Source organism: Equus caballus, chromosome 24 (assembly GCF_041296265.1).
Source record: "Equus caballus isolate H_3958 breed thoroughbred chromosome 24, TB-T2T, whole genome shotgun sequence".
Taxonomy (NCBI): Eukaryota; Metazoa; Chordata; class Mammalia; order Perissodactyla; family Equidae; genus Equus; species Equus caballus.
Window position 1 is genome coordinate 32,907,196 of NC_091707.1, and position 26,774 is coordinate 32,933,969.

At 52.7% G+C, this 26,774-nt stretch overlaps 1 protein-coding gene and 2 long non-coding RNA genes across 5 annotated transcripts; 1 reads left to right on the forward strand and 2 right to left on the reverse strand.

Moving 5' to 3' along the window:
• Window positions 1-703: 703 nt before the first annotated feature.
• Window positions 704-10,553, forward strand: LOC138920662 (uncharacterized). The gene is made up of 3 exons (XR_011432228.1): window positions 704-903; window positions 1,261-1,330; window positions 10,330-10,553. It is a non-coding gene; the product is annotated as an uncharacterized lncRNA (long non-coding RNA).
• On the reverse strand, window positions 1,424-4,189 carry LOC138920663 (uncharacterized). Its single transcript, XR_011432229.1, has 3 exons — window positions 4,018-4,189; window positions 3,136-3,356; window positions 1,424-3,049 (listed from the first exon to the last, which is right to left on the reverse strand). It is a non-coding gene; the product is annotated as an uncharacterized lncRNA (long non-coding RNA).
• Window positions 6,548-25,370, reverse strand: SYNDIG1L (synapse differentiation inducing 1 like). Of its 3 annotated transcripts, none has more exons than XM_070250160.1 (5): window positions 25,002-25,370; window positions 10,184-10,361; window positions 9,583-10,043; window positions 8,495-8,635; window positions 6,548-8,336 (listed from the first exon to the last, which is right to left on the reverse strand). In XM_070250160.1, the coding sequence occupies exons 3-5, from the start codon at window positions 9,997-9,999 to the stop codon at window positions 8,178-8,180; spliced, it is 717 nt and encodes a 238-aa protein (XP_070106261.1). In that variant the 5' UTR covers window positions 10,000-10,043; window positions 10,184-10,361; window positions 25,002-25,370; the 3' UTR covers window positions 6,548-8,177. The 3 variants fall into 3 exon arrangements, with proteins under 3 accessions (XP_070106261.1, XP_023483867.1, XP_070106260.1); XM_023628099.2 differs by having other exon boundaries at window positions 9,583-10,046; window positions 25,002-25,369; XM_070250159.1 differs by having other exon boundaries at window positions 9,583-10,361.
• Between the last annotated feature and the right edge of the window lie 1,404 nt (window positions 25,371-26,774).

Below are 26,774 nucleotides of genomic sequence, written 5' to 3' on the forward strand. Positions count from 1 at the left end.
GAAAAGCATCTTGCAAAACCAGGCCAGCCACGCAAGGCAGCGCTGCTCAAGGTTCCCATCAGGATCCCAGTGGGAAAACTGGAAATGGGCCCTCAGCCTGTGAATATGCGGCAAGGAACCGCCCCGACTGGTTGGCCGTTCTGAGACTGGAAGGAACCAAAGGGAACTGAGCCCCTTTCCCGGGATCATCCCCCCGAGGGGCCCCTCCCAGAGCCACAGGCCCACCAGAGCTGTGCTGGGGCGGATTGGCCCTGAGACCCCCCAGGTTCCCGGGACCCTCCAAGCCTCCTTTGAAGCCCCTTGTGGCCAGCATCTTCTGTTGTTATCTGAGAGAAATGGCCATCCTTTGAAGGTGTTACTCAGGGAGGGTAACTCCCCTAGATTTGCCTTTAGAAAAGCTCTCTTTGGCTAAAGGGCGGGGGCATTTAGGAGCCTTTTTTCCCCATTAAAATCACCTTTGAAAGGAGACTAAACAGATTTCTACTAGTACTAGAGTATTTCTTTACAATAATAATAATTTGCCCTAGTCTTTTTTTTTTAATTACGGTAAAGAAACACATAACATAAATTTACCATTTCTTCCCTTTTTAGGTGTACAGTTCAGTAGGGTTAACTATATTCCCCATGTTCTGCAACTGATCTGCAGAACGTTTTCATCTTGCAAAACTGAAACTCCGTCCCATTAAACCGTAACTTCCCGTTTCCTCCTTTGCATAGCCCCTGGCAGCCACCGTTCTACTTTCTGTTTCTATGACTCTGCGGCTCTGGTGCCTCGTAGATGTGGAGTCCTACAGTGTTTATCTTTTGGTGACTGGCTTATTTCACTCGGCGTGATGTCCTCAAGTTCATCCATGTGGTAGCACCGGCCAAGACATCTAGGAGGCGGGAGCTGAGGGAGAGCTGGTGAGGGCTGGGAGCAGGGGTGGCCGCAGAGAGGGTGACAAGTAGATGGGGTCAGGGAGATTTGGGGGAGGTGGAGTCACAGGGTTTAGTGGAAGATGGGAAGGTGGCAAGGTCGGGTGAGGCCGTGCCCCTGCTTCTGGCCTTGGCCTTCAGATAGGGCCGTGGACAGGCCACTGGCACTCAGACTTGTGGGCTCCTTTGGAGGATGGGGCTAGGGGGCGACCTAGGGCTGAGTTGGGAGCAGAGGAAACTGAGAAAGAACCTCTTCCTCGGCCCAGAGCCTCATGGAGACCAGAGGGGATGAGGAGCAAGCAGCCATTCTGGCTTCTCTGTGCCCTTGTTTATATCTTCTTACAGAGTGCAGACTTCGTGGCACCAAAAGGATGGGTCTTTGCGGCATCCCACATGAAAGGCGGAGGAGGCATGTGTAAGAGTTCTGCATTCTGTCCCTATTCAGATACCGCCAGGCTGGGCACCGCAGGGGGCCGCCCTGCTGTCTCTGGTCTGTTTCATCCTCCTTGGAATTTTAAAGCCCCTTCCACCTAAAGAACCCCTTCCTGCTCTTAGCTCCCTCAACAAGTAGGCTATTCTCCCCTCTGGGAGAGAAATCGCAGTGGAAAGGACCCTGACCCAGATCCCCTCCAGCTGTGTGGCAAGTCACTTCTTTCCCTGGGATATGCTCAGTGAGCATGTGCTGAGCATCTACTGAGAGTGGGCCCTGCATCAGACCCAGCGATGCTGGGAGCAGGCAGGAGTCCCACCCCGGAGGGGCACATGGGTTGTCGATGTGGCAGCCATGTCGATTTGAAGGGCCATGGCAGAGCTTCATGAAAGGGGGCAGTGAGTTCTCCTTAGTTTTGGGGTCATGGAGGAGAGTTGTCACAAAGGGCTAGAGAAGATGAGATTTTCTAGAACTGTGTCTTGGCAGATTTTTATCAGGCTGGAGGAAAAAAGGTCCGGGAGTGGAGGCAGATAAGGGAATTCTGGGCAGTGGGAATGTGGGAAAGAGGCCTGTGCCTTCAGCTTGTTACCAGCCGAGGTCTGCCGAGGGGTCAGCCAGGTCTCCAAACACCAGGCCTTTGGCTTTCATCTCTCTGGCTGTGGAAGGGATGGGGGCGGGGATGGGGTGAGGAACTTCTGGCAGGGAAGCCATTTAGGGTGGCAGCCAACAGGAGACAGTGAAAAACCTTTCCACAGAGCACTTCACAGACACCCACTGTGGTAGGAGCCAGCGTACCTGTATTAACTTGTACAATAGCCATGGTCACCCTATGCCGGACGCTCCATCGGGATCCGGTTTTGCGGGCGGGAAAACACCCGAGGTTACACAGAAGCAGAGGGTAGGATTTGAACTGGGCGTCTGGCTCTGGACTTTTAAGCATGTGATAGGCTGTGTTTCCCAGGCGGCGGGAACAGGGCTGAAGGGGATTAAGGAGGGAAAATGGCCAGGAGTTGGGCCTTGATGGCCTCGGTTTCCATATCTGTACAATGGGGACAGGAACATCTGTGTCCGTGGTGAGAGAGCAGGTGTGAAGGTCCTGGTGCTCTGAAGGTGCTGTCAACACAGCCCTCCCCTGCCACCTCACCCCTGGCCCTGCCTGGTGTGGCGCACATGCGGTCTGTCCCCTTCCTGGCCGCCTCTGGGCACACCCTGCCCTCTGGGAATTTCTTTCTCTGTCCTTTCCTCTTGGAGCTGGAAGTGGCTTTGAAGCCTGCCAGCTCCTTAGAGGGCAAGAGGTGAAAGCAGTTCAAGGGATGTAGGTTGGAGGTGTTTGAAAATGCAGATAGGCCACCCGGGCACCTTTTATTTTTGTTCAGAACATCTGAGTGTCTCCGTGGCCCCCCCACCTCCCAGAGTAGCGCCTCCCCCTATGGCAGAGAGGATGTGAGAGCACCCGTGAGGGGCAGGCAAGGCTAGACAAGGCTATGCCCCACCCCTGCCATGCCACCAAAATAGAAGGGCCGAGGTACCAGCCCCAGGGAGGGGCTGGCCAGGGCAGCCTTTGAAGCAGGAGGCAGCCCGGAAGGGAAAGCCGAGGGAAGCAAGGTTGTTAATATTCACAGCAGAGGCAGCCATCATCCCTGGGTTTTCTGTGATTCCACAACAGGCAGAGACATCGCCAGCTTAGCTCAGCAACTCCGGGGCCTGGGACGCAAGGCCAGAGCTTGGCTCATAAATTGCTGGGTGACAGTGGGTAACTCATTTCCCTCTCTGGGCTTTGGTTTTCTCACCTGTAGCATGTGGGACTGTGACGAGATCACCTGCTGCATCCTTGACGACTTGGCCACCTCAGCACACCCCGCTCCCGTCCCCTGACTGGGGCTCAGGCCTGGCTAGGCCCAGGAAATGTGCTGAGACTGTCTCTGGAAAGCAGCAGGGATCCAAGGCAGGCTGAGGAGCTGTGGGTTTGCCTAGGGCCCCCTCCCCGGAGCATCCTTAGGGAGGAGAGAGGCTGTGGGCACACAGATGATGTCTTTGTGAGCAAGGGTGACATTTGAGATATTTAACAGTCAGGGCAGCCCAGGCACGGAGGGACTGACACACTTGGGGGAGGGGACTGCTGTGCCAGCTGTCCACTCTTCAGATCCTGGGGATGGCTGGGGGACCTGGGGGAGGGGCCAGCGAGGCAGGAAAGTGAAACATTTGGGGTTCTTGGGGCAGGGCCTGTTTAGCAACCGGTATGGAAGTGTTTCAACATTTTGACAGCTCATGTGACTGTAGGGGCAACCTGCTGGCTCTCAGCCCTGTTTAGGGGCGAGGGAGGGAAGGGAAGGCTGCTGGGGCCCTGGGAACTGCTTTCTAGGCATTTCTACCATCAGAAAAATTCCTTCACTCAGAGGAGGTGGCAGGTCACTCTTCCCACTTGGCCCAGCGTCCCAAGGCCCCTGGCCTGCCACCCCCGGGGTAACCCTCCTCCCCTGCACTTGGGAACAATGAAGGAAGGCTTCCTCTCCCCATTCCTTTCCACACAGCACCTGGCCAGGGTAGGAGCTTGCCCAGAAGCTGCCCTGGGCCATGGGCCCGGTGGCCTCAGCTTCAGGTTCCTTAGTGGCCACTTGGCTTAGCCATCTTCCCTCCCCAATGCAGGGCCCGTTTGGCGCCCACCCTCCTACCGCGCATCTCCTAGGCAGGGACTTTTCCCATCTCATTCTGCCTGGCCGGTGGAGGAGGAGGTTGAGGTGGGGTTGCAGGCTGGGGTAGCAGGAGCAAGTGTGATTGAAGGGCAGCTGGTTCGGGGAGAGCCCCGGTTCCTGGTGCAGGGCCCTGCTCTGCCGGCTGGCCCGGCTTCCCTGTGCAGCAATTTCGGTTTCTATTTTAAACAGTTTGGGTTGGTTGCTTCCCTGCCTTCCTGCTGGGTGTTTATAGTGAGGAAAATAATTGGTAATAGTTGCACAGATGTGCTGGCACTGCAGCTCATCACAGGCACCTTTACCCAGGGGACCCTCCCTGCCCCAGCCTCTCTCTGCCAGCTCGAGGAGGCAGCCTGAACGGGGGTAACAGCAAGCTCCCCCCGTCCCCCCATCCCCAGGAGCCTCAGGCGGTGAGACACAGGCAGAGCTGGGAAGCAGGAGGCCTACGGCGCCCCAGGCATGCCCAGAGGCAGGCCTCAGCATGACAGCAGAGGGGGCCCTGCCCATGTTGCAGGGACTGCTCAGGACAGGCTCCACAGGATGGGCCCTTCCTAGGGGGCTGCAGGAGGGAAGCCCCCAGTGGCTCCATTTCTGATTCCATTTCCTCCTGCAGAGCCCGAATTTGCAGCTGGGGGTAAGGGATGGAGGGAGGGTGGAAAGGCGGGGGAGGGCAGGACCAGGGTTGAAGGTGGGAATTCATCTGGCTTCTTCTCCCCTTCTTAAGGCCTAGAGCAGCATTCTGGAGGGCTGGGAAGGAGGTGGGAATCATCTGGATTGCGAGGGAGCCTGCCCAGCCGGCGGAGGGCCGGGACTAGAGGGTGAGCTGTCCACTACCCATTGAGGGCCCAGCCGGGCTGGTGATGGGGTGAGATGCAGAGCGAGCAGAGCCAGTGAGAGTTCTCAGCCACTGTATCTCCTTCACCCCTTGCACGTGCTGCATGTGTGGGTGCACATGTGAGTGTGTGCATGTGCGTGGCTGCGTGCCTGTGTCTGCATGTATGTAGGTGCAGGTACACACATGTGCACATATATGCTACATATATGTGTATGTGAATACATGTGTCTTGGTTTGGGTTCCCCCAGAAGCTGACCCTGAGACAAGGGTTGAATTGCAGGTAGTTTATTGGGTGGTGATCCCAGGAAGCACAGTGGGGGAGTGAGGAAGAAGATGGAGAGGAAGCCAGCCAGTGAGGGACATGCTCTCAAGCAAATTGCTGCTGTGGGGACTGAAGCCCAGTCCCACTGGGGAAGCCTGAGAGCTGGTGTAGAACATGACCAGCGTTCTCTCATCCAGAGGGCAGGACATCTCGGGTATCTGTCCACCAGCTCCCATCTATCATAGGTTGAAAGCTGCCAATGGGCTGTTAGCTCTCCGGCACTTTCGGTTTGTCCTGCCTGTAGGCCAGGAGTCACAGAGTTCCCAGGAAGCAGCCTTAGATGTGTGGAGGTAAATGCCGAGGGGATCTAGGTTGCACAACTGGGGCTACTGCTGTGTGGCCGGTATGTGCGCTGATGTGCCGCTGAGGGCCCCTGCAGGAATGATAGGCTTAGTCCCCCAGGTGCTGTGGGTGCCGTCAGCAACAGCCTTCAGGGCAAGCCCCCTCTGAGGGCTGCCTCCGCTGAAGAAAGCTGCCTTGCTGGAGGTCACACCCCTTTCTGGGTGGCCCACATCCAATGACTGATTGATGAGCAGGTATAAAGGCCTGGCCCTTTGTCCCAACTTGGATCAACTCTGAAGAGCATCCTGGCTCCAGACTCCATCTTGGGTTGGTCCAGACGGTCATTCAGGTCTGCATCACAGCCGGACTTCCCCGCTGTTCAGATCTGCTTCCTTCTTCTCCCTTCCTCAGCTGTTATTCCAAGAGCAGTCCCTAATCTACGTCCTGCATTATTCTCCATCCCATGCAGCATGTGTGTGCATGTGCATAGCTGTGCCTTGCAAGTAGACATGTAAGGGTATGGGTGTGCCAGGGTCCTCCATGCAGTGACATAGAGGCCAGGCTGGCAGCTCCTGGGGGCCTGGGACTGAGAGGATATTGGGGATTTAGAGCTGAACAGGAAGAGATGGCTTTCTCCCCACACCCCCTGGGAGCAGCCCCCAGGAGGGAGATATGAGGGACTCGAGAGTGGGCATCAAGGGAGTAGAGCTGCCTCCAGCCTTGATAGCTCCAGGCAGCTCAGTGGGGCCTCAGTCACCCTGGCTCACATCTCTTCCTCCTGAGCTCAAGACTCTTGAGCCTAGAAGAGATTTTTCTTCAGGCATGGACCTTGGCTTGTCTCGCAGAGAGACAAATGCACGCCGTCGCCCTACATCCAGGCAACTCCAAGCACAGAGGTCCTGGGATGGGGTGAGCACTCTGACCGCCCCTCCTCCTAAGGCCCGGATGTGGGCCTGTCCTCTTGAGAGGCCAGGAGCAGCAGATGTAGGGATGGAGGTCAGTCGTGGGGAAGAATGGGACGCAGGCGAAGGAGGAGGCAGGCAAGGACAGCAAGAGGCCCAGAGGGCACCAGGTGTTACAGAAATGTTTATTACAAGGATAAATATTTACAATAATCGGACATTAAAACTGCTGATCTGCACCTGTGGGACTTCAGGGGATGCAGGGAGTGGAGGACTGGGCAATGCATGGGATGGGAGAGGACAGTAGGACAAAGTGAATCATTTGTGGATACACAGCCCCAGGCTGTAGATGGGGCCTGGAGATGACCAGGTCCCCAAGTGGTGCACAAAGAGGTCCTATAGCTTGAGCCCAATAGGCATGCTCTTCCATGTGCTGCCCTCCTGCCTGCTCAGATGTCTCTAAAATTCTGGATGTTCTATAGTGGCTGGGGGTGTTGAGAGCAGCTCTGAGTGGCGGCATCAGTGAAGAAGCCCCAAGGCTGACCAGGGGCGCATTGCTGCCCCCTCAGCATTCAGAGGTGGGAAAACATCAATGGCCTTTGACAGACAAGCTTGACCTTCTTCTTGGAGTTGGTGGAGCCCTCAGAAATGGCTACAGTTTGGCCCAGCCTGGATGCTCTAGGCATAATCCAAACAGATATGACTCCCGCCATGGGAGGCTCCTGTCACGCCCCTGCCCACGAATACCAAGGGTGCAGGAAAACAAATTCCTTAGATAAATTCTCCTCATCCTTCTAGTCCTCCAGGAAGCCTTCCTTAGCACTGCAGGCCATGCCAGCCCTGGGTCCCTCCCCACATCTACACCCACTACTCCCCAGGCCCCTCCTCACTGCTTTCCCAGAGGGCTGGATCTAGGGCCCTGCACTCAGCAGCTGGTGGGCTGATGGCTCTCTCTCTGGCATCTACCTGGGATCGCACCAGCTCAGGGCCCTCCAGAAGGAGCCCAGAAAAGGATGATGGGGGCCGGGAATGGGGGCAGAGTGGGGAAGCCCATGTGGTCTGGCAAGATTTCAGGGCCCTGCAGTCTCTTTGTCATCACATCTGCTTCTTGTTCCTGCATAGAGAAGCTGCAAGAACCTATCCGTGCTGCAGAGTTTACATGCCTGAGATTCTCTTCTCTGTCTAGAATCTACAGCATATTATAAGCCCACAGGAGAAATAAGCATCCTCCAGAACCAGAATCACCAAGGGGTCCCTGTGTCTCCTGGCTGGCTGGGGTCCAGGCATCATGGGGCCAGAGAGTAGAGTTGGGGAAGCTCAACTGACCCCATGGTGGAGACTCCTATGGGCTGACAGAACTGGGGCAGGTCCCCTGCCCTCCAGGCATTCCTTCCTGCCCTGTAATCTCCTGCTGTTCTCTGTGGAGAGGTTGGCAGAGTTGGGCAGTAGGCTGCCTGCAGGCAGGAGATCCTCAAGGGGGTGGGCTGAGCTCTCAGCTAGCCTCAAGCCAGAGGTAGCCTGTGCCTGGATGGCCTGGTTGGCAGCCCTACCTTCTCCTGCTTCCCAGCACAGCCTGGGCTGGAGAATGGTGTCCCCTGAACCTACTCTGGGGCTAGTTGCAACGGGCAAGAAGAAGTGAGGGTTGAGCCCAGCAGGCTGCAGCCTGAGAGGTGCCCTCCTACCACAAACCACCCTCACAGGTTGTCTTCAGGGGCCAGGGCTCTCCAGAGAGTCTGCAACTCCAAGTCCCACTCCCTCCTCAGGCAGAGCAGGGGAGTCAGGATGCCAGGCCAACTGGCCACTAGCCATGGCCATTCTGGGACATGTAAGCTGCCAGAGCCACCACCACGGCCACATAGAGACCAGCCCCCACGGCGATGGAGAGTGTGGCCAGGAAGAGGGCCCGGCGGGAGGTGGTGCTGGCCAGGCGGAAGTCCCCCTTGGAGATGGCCTTGCTGGTCTAGGGAGAGAAATATACTGATGAAAGGGAGCGTCCCCATGCTCAGCAAAACAGCCCCAGCCCACCTGGCTCCTGATCCCATCCTGCATATGCTCTGCCAAGCCCTCCAGTGGAGGGAGATGGCCCAAGTGGAAGCACTGGGCCCCATGAGCTCTTACCCCCTGGGAGAAGTAGAAGGCGGCGATACCCAGTGGCCAGAAGCAGCAGAGCATGGAGAAGATAGTGAGACCCAGGTGGTCCCTGGGAGGCAGTGTGAAGAAGTTGTCTTCACTTTCACTCTCTGTCGAGGTTGCATCACTCTGTAAGCATGAGTGGGTTTTGTGACCAGGCCCGGGATGACCCAGTGGCAATGATGTGGGACAACAGGCAGTCTTATCCGCTGTTGGTGGGACTGTGGGGTGGGCTTGGCACTCTCTATGGAAAGCCTTAAGAATGGCCCAATGATCCCATCTTTAGGAATTTATCACAAGGAAAGAATACAAGTACATATGTACAGGTATGTTCATCATCGGATGGTAATTGTGAAAGGTTAGAAACAATCTCAATGCCCCACGACCAAGAGATTGAGTTAATAAGAGATGGAAGAACTTATGATGGAATACCGTGTAACCCTTAAAAATTACCTTGTTGAAGAATATTAAATTATGTAGAGCAATACTGAAATAGGTTGCTTAGAGAGAAAAATCAGGTTATAAAACTATGTACAGCAAGATCTATTTTGGGGAGTAGGGTGGGAAAAAAAAGAACAAAAAAAGACTAAATGGGCCGGCCCGTGGCTGAGTGGTTAAGTTCCCGTGCTCCACTTCGGCAGCCTAGGGTTTCGCCGGTTTGGATCCTGGGTGTGGACACGTCACCACTCATCAGGCCATGCTGAGGTGGCATCCCACGTGCCACAACTAGAAGGACCCACAACTAAAATATACAACTATGTACTAGGGGGATTTGGGAAGAAAAAGTGGAAAAAAAAAAAGGACTGGATGATCATCAACTAAGATAATGTTATCTTCCAGCGGTTTTCTGTATTAAGTTTAAATTACTTATATTATTAAGAAAGCCAGAACAATAAATTCTATTAAAAAATTAAATAGTCAACCCACACTAGTGTTTCTCAAAATGTGGACAGCACCTGTGTCAGAAGTACCTTTTCTTTGGTAAAATACAGATTCCTGGGCCCCAAGCCAGGCCTACTGAATGTCAACACCCGGAGGTGGGCCTGGAAATCTGCGTTTTAAACGCATGCACTCACCTCCTCCTCCTCCTGGTCATCCTCCTGGTCCTGCAGCTCCTCTTGAACTCCATAGGACACCGTCTGGATGGTGACCTCCTCTTCCACTTGAGCAGGTTCTGTGGACTGCTCCACAGGCCCAGCCTGGGGCTCCCTGCTTTCTGTGAAGCTGGTCTCGCAGCTGCCTGCCCTGGGTTCCTTGACCTTATCCCTCCCCAGGAGGCAGCTGGGCCTGTACCAGGCCTCCACGGCCAGTTGCAAGGAGCCTGGGTCCAGGAGCTGGTGGGCGTGAGCAGGGCCAGCACCACCCAGGAGGTAGGAGTAGAGCTTCTCCTGACACGACCAGCTGGGCGAAGCCTCGGGGTAGGCGTAGGGGCTGTGGAGGTGGGCTGGGCTCCGAGGCAGCAGCGGGTTCTGCAGTTCACTCAGACTCTCCATGGCTCTGGGGGCAGCTCCAGGGAGGGGGGCAGTCCCCAGAGAGCCTGCTGGGAGAGCAACGCAGACAGACACGGAGGCCTCAAACCCTACCTTTGCCATTGGCCAGCTGTGGGAACTTGAGGTGGCTATTCAACTTCTCAGAGCCTCCGTTTCTTTGTGAGGTGGGGATAGCAGCGGGACTTACCTCATAGAGTTGGCTCATTCATTTATCCAGTCGACACATTTATTGAGCGTCAGCTCTATGCCAGGCACTGCACGGATGCTGGGGATGCGACGGCAAGAAAGGCAGGAAGCAGGGAGAAGGAGGAGGGTGCACACTTTGTCTTCCAGGAGCTTACGGTCTGGTGGAGAAGACACCTGCCCTGGAGGAGAAGTAAAGCAGGGGCTGTAAGAACATCCCATGGACAGAACCGACACAGGGCGCAGGGAAGTCTTTGGAGCTGAGATCTGAAGGAAGAGGACAAGCTCACAAGGCGAGGGTACGGGAAACCATTTCATGCAGATGCCAGATACAGGATGGTGGGTCTGAGAGGCTGGGAGGAGGCTGATGTGGCTCAGGGTACAGAGGGAGGTGTGAGATGGGGTGTGGGGCCAGACTATACAGCCCTGTTTAAGTCTAAAGGGGCTTCAGGGGTCTCAGCAGGGGTGATAGGATGAGATTTGGGTCCTGAAGCCTTCCCCGTGGCTGTGGTGGGGAGTGGCTTGGAGAGGGCCGGGCCGACTGGGACACCATTGGGAGGCTTTGCCATGGCTTCAGGTAGGGTGAGGACAACAGGGACTCAATGGTGGAGAGATGGAGAAAAGGGGACATACCCTGGGAGATAGTGACAGGACTTGATGGCAAGTGGGATATTGGGTTGAGGGCGGATCTGTTCTAGGTTGGATGGGACCACACTTAGCTCAGAGCTCGGCACACGCCCCCTGCTTCCAGCCGTTGATCTTCCTGGGGCAGGTATGGTGTAGGGAGACACCGGAGGCTAAGCTCCTCTCTAAGGCAAATGATGACTTTGGGAATTTCTTGTAGGGTCTAAGGCAGGGCCTCCTGGGCACTGAGGTCTGGATTTGCATATCCCAGCTGGAGGTGTAGACACACTCAAGGGCTGGAGTATAGACACTCTAAGGGGCTGCCTCTTCCTCCTTCAGCCAGAGCTGAGCACCTACTGTGCACCTGGGAATGGTGCATAGTAGGCGCTGAGGGCTGACTAAAGGAGGGAAAGGCAGCCCTTGAGGGTGTCTACAACAAACCCACACACATTCTAGGGGATGGCAGGTAGAAGTGGGGTGTGGAGAGAGAGGAGGGGCAGGTCAGGTGGCCCCAGGGACCCTGCTCATGAAGGTGGAGGGTGACAGGACCATGGATTTATAATCCGAAGATCGGAGAGGCCGTCCTGGCCTTGATCCTTTGGGCAAATTTTCATGCTCTTCTGGGCTTCACCAACTGTAAAACGCGGATGATAATCCCTGCCCACCCCACAAGGTTGTTTTGAGGATCCAAAGAGATGGCTGAGATGCAGATGTGTAGTAGATTATACGTGGGAGGGGCTGCTGTGCTTAATTCTGGGCTTCCGAACCCAGGGCCATTTCCGGCCTCCAATCAGGTGCTCTGTTAGTGGTAAAGGGAAAAGAGTGAGCAGAGGTTTCTGCCCTCAAGGCCCCCTCCCTAGTCCTACTCCCCATCAAGAATTCATAGCCAAAGCCTGACAAAGGGCCATTTCTACTTCTGCCCCAAGAGAAATGCCTGGATTCTAGAAAGCTCGTTCTTGGGAAACCTGAAGGCAGAACACGACCCCAGGAATAATGCCCAGGGAGTGGGAGAGAGCCAGGAAGGAGGAAGGCCAGGCAAGCCTGGGGAGAGCATCCAGGGTGTGTCCATGGGGTGCCAGCTCCCCCTGGCTGGCCTGCTGTAAGGGAGGAAGATGGGCTGCTGTCTGCCTGGGGGCAAAGGAGCCAGAAGAGGCTGCCCACGGCTCAGAGGCTCTGAGCCCCTGAGAGTTGTGGAGTCTGGAGCTGGGGCTCCAAGAATGTCTAACACAGAATCCTGGAGGGGAGTGAAGAAGGGCATGTGGCCCAAGCATCCAACTCTTTGCCCAGGGAGGGCACTGGAGAGGCTGGGCTGCCATGCCCCTGGAGACCCTGTTGGCGCATTAACCAGCTACAAGTTTCACTTGGACTGTCACCAGCTGTGGCGGAAGCTTCTGCACAGGCACAGACACATGCAGGCTCGGGAGGGGGTGGAGCTTAGGTTACTGCTGTCTGCTCACAAATGCAGGGGCCTCGCCGCTCCTCACTCCTCCTTCCTCTCCAGGGGCCAAAAACACTGGGAGCCCCTCCAACTGCAGTGAGGGGGAGGGGCTCCTTCCTGCAGTGGGGAGCTGGGAGTGCCCAAGACAGAGGCCTCCCAGGGCCAAGCTTGTGCCTGGGCTCCACCGGGCAGATTCCCAGCAGGACTGGTCTCTTCTGACTCCCAAAGGCAGTCTCTGAGCCCCTGTTGCAGCCTCCCCTCACCAGCAGCTGTGAACCACAGATGTGGAGCTGAAAGGCATGTTGCCATAAGGCTCATGGGTTTGGGAGTCAGGTACACTGAGTTTCCATTCCTGATCCACCTCTATTAGCTTTTTGACCGGGCACCCCAGTTCCCATCTGTAACAAGAGGGGTGGTGTTAAATGGTCACTGATATTGATGGTGGCACCAACATCCCATGTTCCCATAGCTTCAAGGAGCCCCACAGAAGTGCAATCCCCCACTCCGTGCCCTCTTTCAAAAGTCAGGGATAGATGAGCATGCTCAGAGCATGCTCCGAGCGAGGTGCGGAGTCGTCAGCTTTCCTCCCATGGCCCCTTGAGCAGGTTGAGGGAGGCAAAGGAAAGGCAAGACACCTATTTGCCAGATGGACAGTGGAGCCGTGGAGCCATCGCCTGGCTTCCAGACTTCCCCTGGGCTGCCCCTGTCCCAGCCCTGCCCCCCTGCCCATCTCACCCACCCTCTGGGATCCTAGGACATGGCTCTCCAAGATCCGCCAGCCTCTCCACCATCTGGTTTTAACTTATGCCCCCTCTACTCATAGCCTCCAGGGTCCCTGTTGCCGTCCATGTGGGCAGAGATATGCAGAGGCCTTTCTGCTGGGGGTAGGGTGGGGGGAGACCAGCCTCAGGGCCCTCAGGGCAGATTAATACACAAACTTGCCTCTCCCCTATGCCTGGCCTCACCAGGAGGCCTTGGCAGGTCACCTGTGCAGTCCTCCAGAAGGAGAGGAGGGAATCAGGCCCTGGAGCTCTGGAGACCATAGGAGCACTGGTCCAGGGCAGGCAGCGGCGGCTGGGTCCCAGCTCAAACCCCTGCTCCTGCCAGCTACCCTCTCTTGGTCAGAGTACACCCAGCTGAGCCTCTGAAACCCAAGCCACAGCCTTTCCTGGATTACACCACCCACACACGCTCTGACTGTGCCTTTGGGCAGAGCTTCTCAGCGCTTCCTGCACAGAGATGTCTGATCCTGGCTTTTCCACACTAGGGACAAACTGGAAGTCACCTAAATGTCCAATAAGCAGGGACAAGTTCAGTAAATTATGGTCCAACAATAAAGTGGTACAAGGCCTTTGAACAGGTTTCCGAAGAGGAATGACATGAGAAATGCTCATTGCAGATTCCGTGAGAAGCAAGAAAAGACAGCGGTGTGCGTGTGTAATCTCAACTCCGCCAGCGTGTCAACAGTGATTATCACCAGGGGTGGGAGCACAGGTGCTTTTCATTTTCTTTTTTACACTAGGTTTTTTCTGTTTTCCACATTTATTTTTTACAATGAGCATGGACTACTTTTAAACCAGAAAAAAGTTATGTGTATAGATTTCTTCTGAGCCAAATTATCTAAAATCAGTTTAAAATCTCCCCAGGCTTGAGATGTTCCTTCTGGGTTTGGAGGCTGAGCACAGCATCAAAAGCTGCCCCCCTACCCCCCTGACACACACGGACAGGCACACACACATAGACGCACACCACTTCCAGAAAGCAACCCGTGTTAGGGACTGCAGCACCTGCTCACAGCCCGGCCGAGGGGCCCGGTTCTCTAACAAGTCACGTTCTCCCCATCACCTTCTAGGGCCACACAGGAGTGCACTGAGCTGATCCTGGGATCCAGCACTGAGTTCTGGGTCAGTGGCCAGTGACCACCCTACTGGCTAGAGGGAGGGGGTGGGAGGTCCCTAGGCCCAGCCTTTTCTGCACTTGGCCTGGCTTGACCTGTTTTTTTCTTTTTTTTTGAAGAAGTTCAGCCCTGAGCTAACATCTGCCAATCTTCCTATTTTTGCTGAGGAAGACTAGTCCTGAGCTAACATCCATGCCCATCTTCTTCTGCTTTATATGTGGGATGTCTGCCACAGCATGGCTTAATGAGCGGTGCCATGTCCGCACCTGGGATCCGAACTGGCGGACCCCAGGCCGCCAAAGCGGAATGTGCACACTTAACCAGTGCGCCACTGGGCCAGACCCTGGCTTGACCTTTTGACCTGTTGCTTAGATCTGCCTCTGCCTGTTCCGTGGAGTAAAGGCCCAGTATTCAAAGCAAAACAATTCTCATCTTCACCTCTGCTGCTTGGTCTTACCTGGGCTATGTGTGCCTACTGTGTGTGTGGTACTGTGTCCCTACGCATTTGCTGGTCAGCATGCCTGTGTGAGACAGAGAGTGTGTGTGTGTGTCCATGTACATACTCTGTTCCAGAGGAAAACGTGAGATGTCTGGGATGCTGAAGCTAAGAAGATTGATCCAAATTGTGCAGTTGGGACCAAGGTCTGGGCCCCACAGAGGAGAGGGAGAGAAGGTAGATCTGTCAGGCCGCAGTCTTTGGCTTGTTTCCTTTTGAGCTGGGAATTGAGCTGAGCCCTAAGGTTTTTTTGGTAAGATTTTATTTTTTTCCTTTTTCTCCCCAAAGCCCCCCAGTACATAGTTGTATATTCTTCGTTGTGGGTCCTTCTAGCTGTGGCATGTGGGACGCTGCCTCAGCGTGGTTTGATGAGCAGTGCCATGTCCGCGCCCAGTATTCGAACTAACGAAACACTGGGTCGCCTGCAGCGGAGCATGCGAACTTAACCACTCGGCCACGGGGCCAGCCCCTGAGACCTAAGGTTTTTAACTCCCTGATTTGGGGAAGGAGAGCACACTGCCACCTCCCAGACCAGGGACAGGAAACCATCCCGGAATCCACTGGAGTCGAGTTAAAGCCTCCCACTGGAGACCAATTGCACTGGAGTTCAGTCGTGCTATGTAACATCAGTTTGCTTATCTATAAAATGTATGGAAGAGGGGCCAGCCCCTTGGCCGAGTGGTTAAATTTGCACGTTCTTCTTCTATGGCCCGGGGTTCGCTGTTTCAGATCCTGGGTGTGGACCTACACACCACTTGTCAAGCCATGCTGTGGCAGGTGTCCCACATATAAAGTAGAAGAAGATGGGCATGGATGTTGGCTCAGGGCTAATCTTCCTGAGCAAAAGGAGGATTGGTGGCAGATATTAGCTCAGGGCTAATCTTCCTCAAAGAAAGAAGAAAGAAAGGAAGGAAGGAAGGGAGGGAGGGAGGGTGAGGGAGAGAGAGAGAAAGAACGAAAGAAAGAAATAAAGAAAGAAAGAAAGAAAGAAGGAAGGAAGGAAGGAAGGAAGGAAGGAAGGAAGGAAAGAAGGAAGGAAAGAAAGAAAGAAAGAAAAGAACCACTGCTCTGATAATCACTGAAAGAAGAGTAAAAAAAAAAGTATAACCAGTAAGCAAATAGATGGAGAATGTGAAATAATAAAAATACTTGATTTATCCAAAATGAGGCAAGAAAAGATAGAAAAAGGAATAAAGAACAGGTGAGACAAAGAGAAAACAAATAGTAAGATGTTCGACTTGCACCCAACTATGTCAGTAACTACATCGAATGTAAATGGAATAAAATTGCCCATAAAAAGACAAAGATAGTCTCATTATGTATTATTCCATTTATATGAAATTCTAGAAAAGGCAAAACTATAGTTACAGAAAGCACATCACTGGTTGCTGAGGGCCAAGGGTACGGGTAGGGATTGACTGCAGAGGGGTCTGAGGACTTTTTGGCTGATGGCACTGCTCTACACCTTGATTGTGGTAGTGGTTATGTGACTGTACATAGTTCACAAAACTCACCGAATTGTGCACCAAAAATTAGTGACTTTTTATTGTATGTATATTATACGTCAAAGCCGATTTTTTTTTTTAAAGACAAGGACTGGATTTAAAAAAAAATCCAACTATATGCTACTTATAAGCAATGCACCTTAAATATAAAAATACAAAACAGTTCAAGGTAAAAGGATGAAATAATAGTAACACCTCACATTTATTAAGTTCTTACGTGTTCCAGGCACTATTTTAAATGCTATGTGTTATCACATTTAATTCTTACACTAACCCTAGGAAGTCTATGTTATCATTGTCTCCATTTTACTCATAAAGACACTGAGGCATAAAAAAGTTATGAGTGCTCACTGGCACAGAGCAGGTGAGTGGCCAGCTGGACATGAACCCTGGAAGTCTGACCCCAGAGTCACTGCGCTCTAGTACCACTATGTGTCAGCTACCGTTTATTGAGTACTGGCTTTGTTCTGAACACCATGCCAAGTGCTTCAAATGCAGTATCTCATTTAATCCATCCTCCTTCACATGTAGGGGAACTGGGGGGCTCAGATAGGTTAAATAGATTTTCTGAGATCACACAGCTGGAGAGTGGCAGAGCCCCATTTGACCCGAGTCTGTCAAGCATGACCAGAGCTCATGCTGGCCCAACAGCATCAAGTCCTCTGGGATCAGCTGCAGGGGTTGGGCCCAGAGGAGGTTTGTTGCACACACTGCCTGGGGGCTCTGAAGTACCTGGAAAGAGGCATCGTGAACACTGTTAAAAAGAGACCAGAGGGACAGTGTGATGTGTGACCAGGAGTTGGGCCATATCCTCACGACGGGGCCAGCCTTTATCAGAACCCTGTAAAATTATAACAGCTGCTATTTACTGCATCCTCACATGGGCCAGGTGTTTCATATACTTTATCTCAAAACTTTACAACAACCGATGAAGTAGGCTATTATTATTTCCCGTTTTTCAGATGAGGAAACAGGTTCAGAAAAGTTCAGTCATTTGCCCAAGATTAAGCAGTGACAGAGACTGGATTTGAACCCACATTTAATTGAGTCCACAGCCTGGGCTTTCGTTAACTACGTCTTTCAGAGCCCACCTGTGTGTAGAGGGTGGTGATAAATGGTGTGGGTGTGAGAGTGCAGAGGACTTGGTCTTGAGTGGGTTAAAATCACGGGCCTCAGTGAAGGGGATGGGAAACGGCAGCTTGAAGAAAAGATTAAGAAAATCGGGATGATTATCAGCCCAGGGGCGGCTGCCTAGATAACCTCCAGGTCTGGATTCAAATAAATCCAGAGCCATTGTGTGGCAGCTCAGCTCCCGACCACTATCTCTCAGTGCAACAACAGAGATTGCTTCTAAATTGAAAGATAAAAGCCAGAACTTTCTAGTAGGGCAGAAGATTAAATATAAATGATTAAAATCCAGGGAAGAGGTGAAATCTTTAAGAATAGGTGTTAGACCATCCTCTGGTCAGATAATATGTAAACTGTCCTGCAAACTGTGAACTGCTGTGACTATGGTGGCTGTTTGTGGATGGCTTCCAGCTGGGTTTGATGATTTCTGGCCTGTAAGCAAGAAAGCCACCAAGCCAGCTTGGAGTCATGGCTGCAGCTTGTTGCATCTGACAGTAAAGAGAGAAAGAGTCAGGGGTTAGGGATGGGGAGGGGGTGAGGCCGGCAGAGTCTAAGGAAAACGGGGAACTTAGCTTTCTTTGCTTCGGTTTGCCTCCTCAGGAGGCTGACACAATTGGTTATCCTTTCTCTCTCCTCTCTCTATCTTCGACTGCTCCAAGCTCCTGATCCTTCCTAATGGTGCTTAAACATATTGGAGTCTCCTTCGCTTAAAAAACAAATCATGATGATTGTAAAACCTGGCTGCCTTGGGACTGGCTCCGTGGCCGAGTGGTTAAGTTCCTGCGCTCTGCTTGGGTGGCCCAGGGTTTCACCAGTTCGGAACCTGGGCGCGGACCTAGCACCGCTCATCAGGCCATGTTGAGGTGGCGTCCCACATAGCAGAGCCAGAAGGACCTACAACTAGAATATACAACTATTTACTGGGGGGCTTTGGGGAGAAGAAAAAAAAAAGATTGGCAACAGATGTTAGCTCAGGTGCCAATCTTCAAAACAAAACAAAACAAAAACAAAACAAAATTTGGCTGCCAATACTTAGACACTCCTCCCATCAAAAGGTGGGGCCCTATGTCCCTTCTCTATAATCCGAGGGGGCTTGTGACGGTTTCAACCACCGAGCACAGCAAAAGTGATGCTATGTGACTTCGGAGGCCAGGTTATAAAAGGCCATGCATCTTTCACCTTGCTCGCTGGAACACTCACTCATGGAACCCTGAGCTGCTCTGTCGTAGTTGGACTACTCTGAAGCCGTCAGGCTGGAGAGGCCATGTGTGTAGACGTTCTGGTTGATGGAGCCTGCTGAGCCCAGGCTTCTGGTAATCCCCAAGATGCCAGACATGTGAGTGAAGCTCTCTTGGACTCTTCAAACAAGCCCATCTGTCAGCTGAATACCACTGGGTGACCTCTGTCCCTGCCACTTGGAGTGGAATAATCACACAGTTCAACCCTGCATGAATTTCTGACCCCCAAAGTCGTGAGGTATAATGTCTGTTATTTTAGCCACTAAGTTTCGGGGTAGTTAGGCACCAACAGAGAACTGGAACATCTTTCCTCAGTGCCTTTTCCCTCCTTCGGCTCCTGTCCTCTTTCTTTCTTTCATTTCTCAGCGGCATTTCTCAGAAGCATTGTCTCCACTCATATCAGAATACTTTAGCTCTCGCTCAAAAGTCACTTCCTCAGGGAGGTCATCCCTGCATCCTCAGTCTAGATTTAGGTTCCCTGGTTATCTGCTCTCCAGGCTCCAGCTCTTCCTCTCGAAGAGATTATCACAGTCTCTGTTTATATATGTGCGATTCGTTGATTAGTGTCTTTCTCCCTCACCAGATTGTGAGCTTCAAGAAGGTGGGGACTGTGTCTGTCTTCCTCAGCCCTGCAGCCCCCTGCCTGGCATATAGTAGGCACTCAACGAACAGTTGATCTTATGAATGAATGAGTGAATGAGTGAGTGAGTCAGCTAGGTGTGTCGACGCTCCCCTGTAAGAAAGGACTTTCCAGGATCTGGGATGGCTGGGGCACAGCTGACTGGGGCACATATAGTTCTGCACAATGAATATTTCTTGAGCAGTTACTTCAGACCAGTTCTTGGAATGCAAAATACACAAGAAATGGTCCCGGTTTTGAGGAGGCATAGGGAATATAGATGAGCAAATACAAAATTTCAATACAGTGGAGTTGTGCTAGCAGCACATGGAATGCTAGGGTCGTGCTGATAAAAGGCTCCTGTCCTGGGATGGGAGTGGAGGTGATGGTCGGAACTAGGAATAGGCTTTCAGAGCAGGTGACATCTGAACCAAGTCTTGAAGGAAGAAGATGAGTCATCTAAATGAGACAGTGAGAGAAGAGCAGTTCCAGCAGAGGAAACAGCACAGAAGCATGGGGTAGTGGTATGGAGGGGAAGTCTGGGGCGGGGGGGTGTTGATATTGGTGGGATCAGGCAGGAGAGGTGGGAAGGCCTCCTATTCCACACAGAGAAGCTTTTTCCTGTGGACAGTGGGGAGTCAATGACAGTTGTAAAAAGTAAGTGATATGGTCGTAGCCGTGTTTTAGAGCAGTGCATAGAAAGGATTTGAGGGGAGTGAGAATGGAAGCTAGAAGTCCTGTTAGGAGACTATTTTAAAAGTGCGGGAAGGAGGGGATGAGGATTTGAACCTGCCCTAAGGCAAAATGGATGGAGAGCAAGAGTCCTGCCTGAGGATAGTTAGGAGTAGTTAGAACAGGACTCTGTGGTTAACTAGAAGTGAGGGAGAGGGAGGAGCCGCAGGTGACTCTCAGGTCTCTGGCTTTGTCAGCCAAACAGAAAGCAATGCCAGCAGCTGAGACAGAAAATCTAGGGGAGGCTGCTGGTTCAAGAAGGCTGCCTGAGCACAAATGACCACCTCTTCTCCTTCTTAAGGTTCTATTAAAACGACGGGACATATATTTTTAAAAGAATGAAATCATAACAAAATGGGAAAACAAAAAGGAATGATATCAATGGGCCAGAAACATTGCAGAATTTCTGGAAGATAAAGAGGAGATGAGATTCCTGGTGAAGAAATCCATGCAGAGAAACCTGCAGCCCCACACACCAGAGGAAAGAATAATTCCCATTCACGTGAGAGGCCTGTTAGGGAAACAAACCTACCCAACTTCAGAGGAAATTCACATCAGCTGCCTGTGCTAGCCTACACCTTCCTGTACTCATAAGTCTGAGTGGACAAGAAGGATAATGAAAAACAACTACATGAAAATAGAAGAGAAGGATTACATAAGCAAATAGAACAATTGACCCAATAAGATTTGAAAATCATTCAAGTTATAGAAAAGATCTTTAAAATTTTTTTGAATTCATATCCTCAGAGAGATATAAGAGGACCATTGCATCCATAAAACAAGAACAGGCTGCTATGAAAAGGGAGCAATCAAAGAACAGGGAAGAGTTTTGGAAATTGAAAATAATTGTCTAAATTTTCAAAAATTCAGTGGAAGGACTGGATAATAGAATGGAAAGTTAAAGACTAACTTCTTAATGTAAAAGAAAAAGTTAATGAAATTCCTCAAGACATAGAGCAAAAAGAAAAAAGATGGAGCATATGAAAGAAAGTTAAGAGACATGGAGGAGAGTCCCGGAGGTCCCACATCTATCTAGTAGGAGTTTCAGAAAGACACAACAGAGAGACTGGAAGAGAATAATAATTAAAGGAGCAGAAGCAGAAAGTGTTTCCTGAGCTGAAAAAAAAAATTTAGATTGAAAAGTCCCACCAAGCTGGAAAAAATGAAACACACACACACACATAACACACAGAGACACACACAAGGAAGAGCAGGATGGGAAGGAGAAGTGGATAGGTTTGATCTTAAAGTGTCTTTGGGATACTAGGGTAGAAACTCTGCCTGGCAATTTGGTGTATGGAGTTGAAGCCCTGGGTAGGGGTAAGGGCTAAAGAGAGACTTGAGAATTATCAAAGGACCTATGGAGAGGAAGGGGAAGAGAGGATCAGAGGAGAGGAGAGGAGAGGAGAGGGCTGAGGAGGGAACCCAGGAAAGAGAGATAAACAGCTGGAACACTTCTCAGCTCCCGGGGAGGCTTCTTACTTGCTGTCTTCCTGGGAAAATCGGTCTACCCTCTTTTCTACCCACTGTCACCCTGGGCTCCCACAGGCTGGACTGTCTTCTCCCTCAGAGCATAATCCACCTGCCTGGGAGATGGGCTTGTGGCTGACAAAGGTGAAGATTGCTGGGAGGATTGGGATGGTGGCACCACTACTCAAATTAGTCAGTTTTCAAGTGGAAATCAAATCTCTGTTCTGGCTGAAACAACCTGTCTCTCCACTGAAGCAGCTCATTCCCACTTAGAAGCGAACTGCGCATCTAACGTTGGAAGATAACACACCGGAACGACGAGGTAGAGCGTCAGGCCCTCACTTCCTGCTTGGTTTGCTTGGGAAGCTGGCGGTGGTGGCAGCTGCAGGGAGGAGGGAGAAGAGAGAACAAGCAAGGGAGGAAGCGAGAGAGGAGAGGACCTGGATACAAAGAACAGGGATGAGATCAGTCTTTATTGTCCCCTGACTTGCAGTAGAGGGGACCCTGCTCCAGGCAGGATGCCCACCAAGCCCCTGAGAAGGGGAGGGGTTGGAAAATGCCAAAGGTTTAGAGAACTGGGATGTTTCCCCTTCCCAAAGTGAAGGCTGTTCCTTTTGCTTCTTTCTCCCTGGAGTGGTGTCCTTTGGGGCTGGAAGTCCCTCTAGGATGCACAGATGAATTGGCCTTTGAACTTGAAGGTAATTAATAATTTGCAGATGTCTCCAGATATTGTCGTATTCTCTGCCCCTGTCATTTTGTGTGTGCCACCCAGGGAAAGGGACACACATGTGCTGCATATTTCAATGTTTCGATCTCTCTCTTACACACACACAAACACACACAGACACATGTCATTTCTTAATGACCATGCCACATTTATCTCTTCCTCTTCGTCAGATCTTCCCTGCCCCCAGCCCCAGATAACCAGCATCAGCCAGTCACGTGCCAGGGTTGACTTCCCTTTAAGGCCTTGCAGAAAGGGTCAGAGTAGGAGCCTCAGCAGGAAGTGGGCAGGAGGGGGACACAAGAAGTAGCCAGTGGGTAGTTTTCCCTGGTTGGGAGAGGAGCCAGATGTGTTTGCCTGGGTGACCAGAGATGTCCTGCACCCTGACAGCTCTGAGGGTGGGGTTTTCACCCAGACAGCTGCAGAAGGAGTGGTGCATTGTTCTAGGCCCAGCAGGAGGCCAGCACCCCCACAGACCAGTCTGGCAGAAAATAAAGCCCCTCTCTATGCTAGCTGCCGCTGCTGCTGCCATCACTTTGTTATGAGGGTTAGTGACTGTCCATTAACTCTGGAGAGCTGATTCTCGCCAGTGCTGCACCAACGGTTGAGAGCTAGAAAGTGTTGACATGGGGTGGGGGGGGGGGGGTTGATCCCCAACCCTGACTGGGTGCTGGCAGGGAGGAACGGGGAGGTCGCTTGCGTGGCTTACTCAGCTCTACCCAAGTACCGGTTAGCTAAGGCTTTTCTGAACATTGGCTTGGCCTGCCACAGTTGAGGAAAATTATTGTTAGAGCTTGTTTTGTTTTTATAGAAAAAGCTTCCCCCAGGGATGGATCTTTCCTGACTGTCCCCTCTTCCAGTCTTCTTAGGAGGGGGATCCCACCCAGGCAGGGTCCTTGGGAGGAGATGGTCAAGGATCAGGTCCCTGGCCCTTGGCTACTCACAAGGGATCTTAGGGGGGTGTCCTTTCCTGGTCTCTTGTCTTGGAGGCAGGGGCCCTCCTGGCTCAGCAACTCTGTACACACTCATGGCTTTCCCAGGGAAATAAGGACAAGAGGGGGGTCTTAAGAAAACACTAGAAACATAAATGGCTTTTTCTGGTTTATCTTGCTCCCTTCTACTCCATTCATAAAATCCAGTTCTTTACTGAAAGGACATTAACTTACTCTTCTAACCAGGTTAATGAAGCTGGTATCCTGTGCTCAAGGAGAACTGAGGGATTCGCAAGCTCAGGACAGCCCTCAGAGAGCCCCACAGAACATCAGGGCTTGGGATGTTAAAACTTACCTAGTCCAACTCGCTTGTTTTATGGGTGAGAAAACTGAAGCTTACAGAGGGGAAGGGACCTGCCTGACACTCAGTGGCAGATCTGGGACCAGAATACAGGGCTTTTGACTTGCAGTCAAATGCTTTTACTCTGAGATATTTTAACGCTTCATTCTCTTATTTTACACCCAATTACAGAGTCCTTACTATCTTCCAGGTGCTATGGGGGAAGGGAGGTGTGGAGGGAGGCAAAGAGATGAAAACAACACAATCCTTGCCTTCAGGGAGCTGTTTCCCTGGATCTGTGATCCTTGGGGGGAAGGGACTGAGCCAGACTCTCACCCTATATTGTTTTCCACAGGTGATGATGGAAGAGGAGAAGGGGGAAGGGAACACTTTTGGTCCCCCAAGATTTACAAGTTGAGCTTCACTGACTCTGGAACCACAGGGAGGCCAGGACAAAGCGAGCCATGGCCAGGCTTGTAGGAAAAGGGGCAGGGGTGACAATGATCAGGTCACTGCTGGCAGGCCTGGCTGGTGGATGGGAACAGTGACAGCAGCTCACGCTGGTATGGCGATGTACAGTTGACAAGCCTTCAATCAGGTATGTTGTTTCCTTGAGTCCCAAGGCAATTCCCTGAGGTGAGCAGAGCAGCTACCTTATCCCCACTTTAGGGATGAGGAAACTGAGGTTCAGAGAGCTCAGGTAACTGTGCTAAAGCCAGTAAATGCCAGTGCCCAGCCAGGAATTCCTAGTCTAGTGCTTTTTCTACCACTGGGGGTAGGGAAGTTGTACTGGGTTGAGAGAATGGGGATAAAGCAGTGGTCAGCCCCAGCGAGAGGCCAGTCTTCCTCTACGCAGTTTTATTTTGATTGCTACATTCTGCCACTCAGAGAACTCTGCTCCAAGGAACTGGAAGCACTTTGCAGGCCTGAATGAGCTCATCCACCGCACTCTTGCCAAAAAGAGGGAGAACTCCAAACGGAGGCTCTGTCTAGGGTCACCAGCATTCAGGCACGTACTAGAAAACAGGACTCATCTTCCCCCACCCTTTGCCCTCATGCACCAAGTAGTGTGATGCAAAACCAGCCTTCTTCCATGAGAGTCAAGAGGGCCACAGGGAAAAATGGAAGTACCTTCTGGTACCTCCTGGTATCTCCTTCCTTCCCCGGAGAAATAGGTTAATATTCCTAAGGGGCCTGGCTCATCCCTTGGCCCAAGGGCCATTTCCAGGGCAAATAAATCTTCAGAGGGCTGGGCCACAGTCCACAGATGAGCAGGCTTAGGGGAGGAGAGGGGAGATTAGCTGGCTCAGATTTCCCTAGTGTGGCAGAGCCCTGGTGGGGACTAGGGTGCCAGAGTCCAGGAGACTCTCATCACTTGGCGTTCTTTGTGGGCAGGGTGTCTCAAAGCTTCCTGAGGTCGGGGTCAAGGCCTGGTGGTGTAGGGTCAGAGTGCCCAGGAGCCTGTCTGGGCCCCAGTCCCTCAGGTCCTTCCCAACATCCGCAGCCTATAGGGCGAGGGGTAGGGATGGACTTGGCACCATCTCTGGCAGAGCACAAGGTGAGGCCAGCAGGGAGTCAGAGCCCCCCATCCTTGAGAGAGGTCCCACTGCCCTCCCCAGCTCAGTTCCGGCTCGGCGCCCAGCTATGCACTCCCGCTACGCCCCCAGACGGACCCTTACCTGTCCCGCCGAGGACGGTCCCGCCTCCTCCGCGGGGTTTGGGGGGCTGGCATGGGCCGGTGAGCGTTGGTGGCACCAGCACCTTGCGGCCGCCGTGGAGCTCCCAGGAGGGCGCCTCTGCTCCCCGCCCCGGGTCCCTGCCGCCGCCGCTGCTTCAGCACCGCGGACAGCTCCCGCCCGCCGCCCGCCGCCGCCCGCCCTGCCCGGCGCGGTCCCCGGAGCCCCGCATCTTGGCCGGGCCCGCCGCCGCCGCCGCACAGCCCTCAGCCCGGCCCGAGGCGGCTCCGCGCCGACTTGGGAGGGCAGCGAGGAGGGTCCCCCTCCTCCCCGCCTCCCGCCGCCGCCGCCTCCCTCTCGCCTCCGTGCTCCGTGTTCCCTTCCAAGCTCCAGAATCAGCCCACCAGGCACTCCGGACCCAGCTCCCGGGCGGGGCGGGGCGGGGCGGGGCGGGAAGTCGGAGGAGTCCAGAGGAGGCGGTGGAGCGAGGGGCGCGCAGCTGGAACCGGCTGCTCTGGTTCCTGGAGCCGAGTCCCCTCTCTCAGCCCTTCTCCCCTCCTCTACTCCTGCGCTCCCCCAGAAGCGATGGGCGACCCTCAGGCTTCTGGAAGCATTTTGGAGCCCCTAGGCTCCCAAGCTTTGAGTTTTAATATTGATTTGTTCTAAAAAGAAAAACAAGCTAACAAACAGCATTTATTGAGCTCCTACTATATACTGGACATGAAGCCAGGTTTTTGTTTTTAACCAATACAATCTCATTTAATTTTCTAAACAACGCTATGAGGCATATATATATATATATATTCCATTTTACACGTGAAGACGCTGGGCTCACAGAGATTAAATCTCTTGATTTGGAGATAACAGTGCTGTGCTGGGCAATGCACAGGCTTTAAAGACCATGGGCCTAAGTTTTGGTTCTGGTGTCCCATTTATTACCTGTCTAACCTTGAGCAAGTTAACCTCTCAAAGCCTCAGGTTTTTCCTCAGCAAAATGGGGGAGCTGTATCTACTTCATAGGAGTCATATGAGGACAAAGCGAGATGACCTGCATGACACACTGGTCCCAAATAGGCCCTTAGCACGTGAACATTCTCCTCAGTTCTCCCAGAGAGAAACCTCGGACCTGAGACCAGGGCTTCAGCTGCCTTGTCTCCCCACCGTCCTGCTCGTGATGGCCCCCCTTCACTCAGTTTCCTTTTTTGGTGTGGAGTATCCTCATCTTGAGTGTTATAAGTGGATAGGACTATTTTTTCAAGCCTCTCACAAGGTCTTGAGTGTTGCCACAACACCAGGAGATTGGGGGAGAGTATTCTCATTTTCTGAAGGTAAATAGGGGTCTGCAAAGTAAACCCTGGAGTAGGCTGAAGCTGAGGCTAGGGATGGAAGGAGGCACTGGGAACCAGGCTCTGGCAGTGGCAGTCCTCCCTTGCTCCATCCAAGGATGCCAGAGCACACTGGATGGTGGCTCTGGAACCCCCTCACTCTCGTGTGACAAGGGGCATCTGGAGCAATTCTGTTTAGCTCCTGGTATCAGTAGGAAGCTCCCATCATGGAGCTTGTGTCTCCTCATCTTCAGGGCTGGGCAGAGAACTCGCTAAGCCTTGTGGTCTGTCTCAGGGCTGGTAGTGGTGTTTAACCTGTTGGGTGTTAAATATGTTCTTGCTCTTCTTGCCCCTGCTCCATTAGAATGTAAACCCTAAGGCTAGGAAGCCTCTTGGACTGCTCATCTGAGGCCCATACAGCAACTGCCCAGACACCCCCCACACAATACAC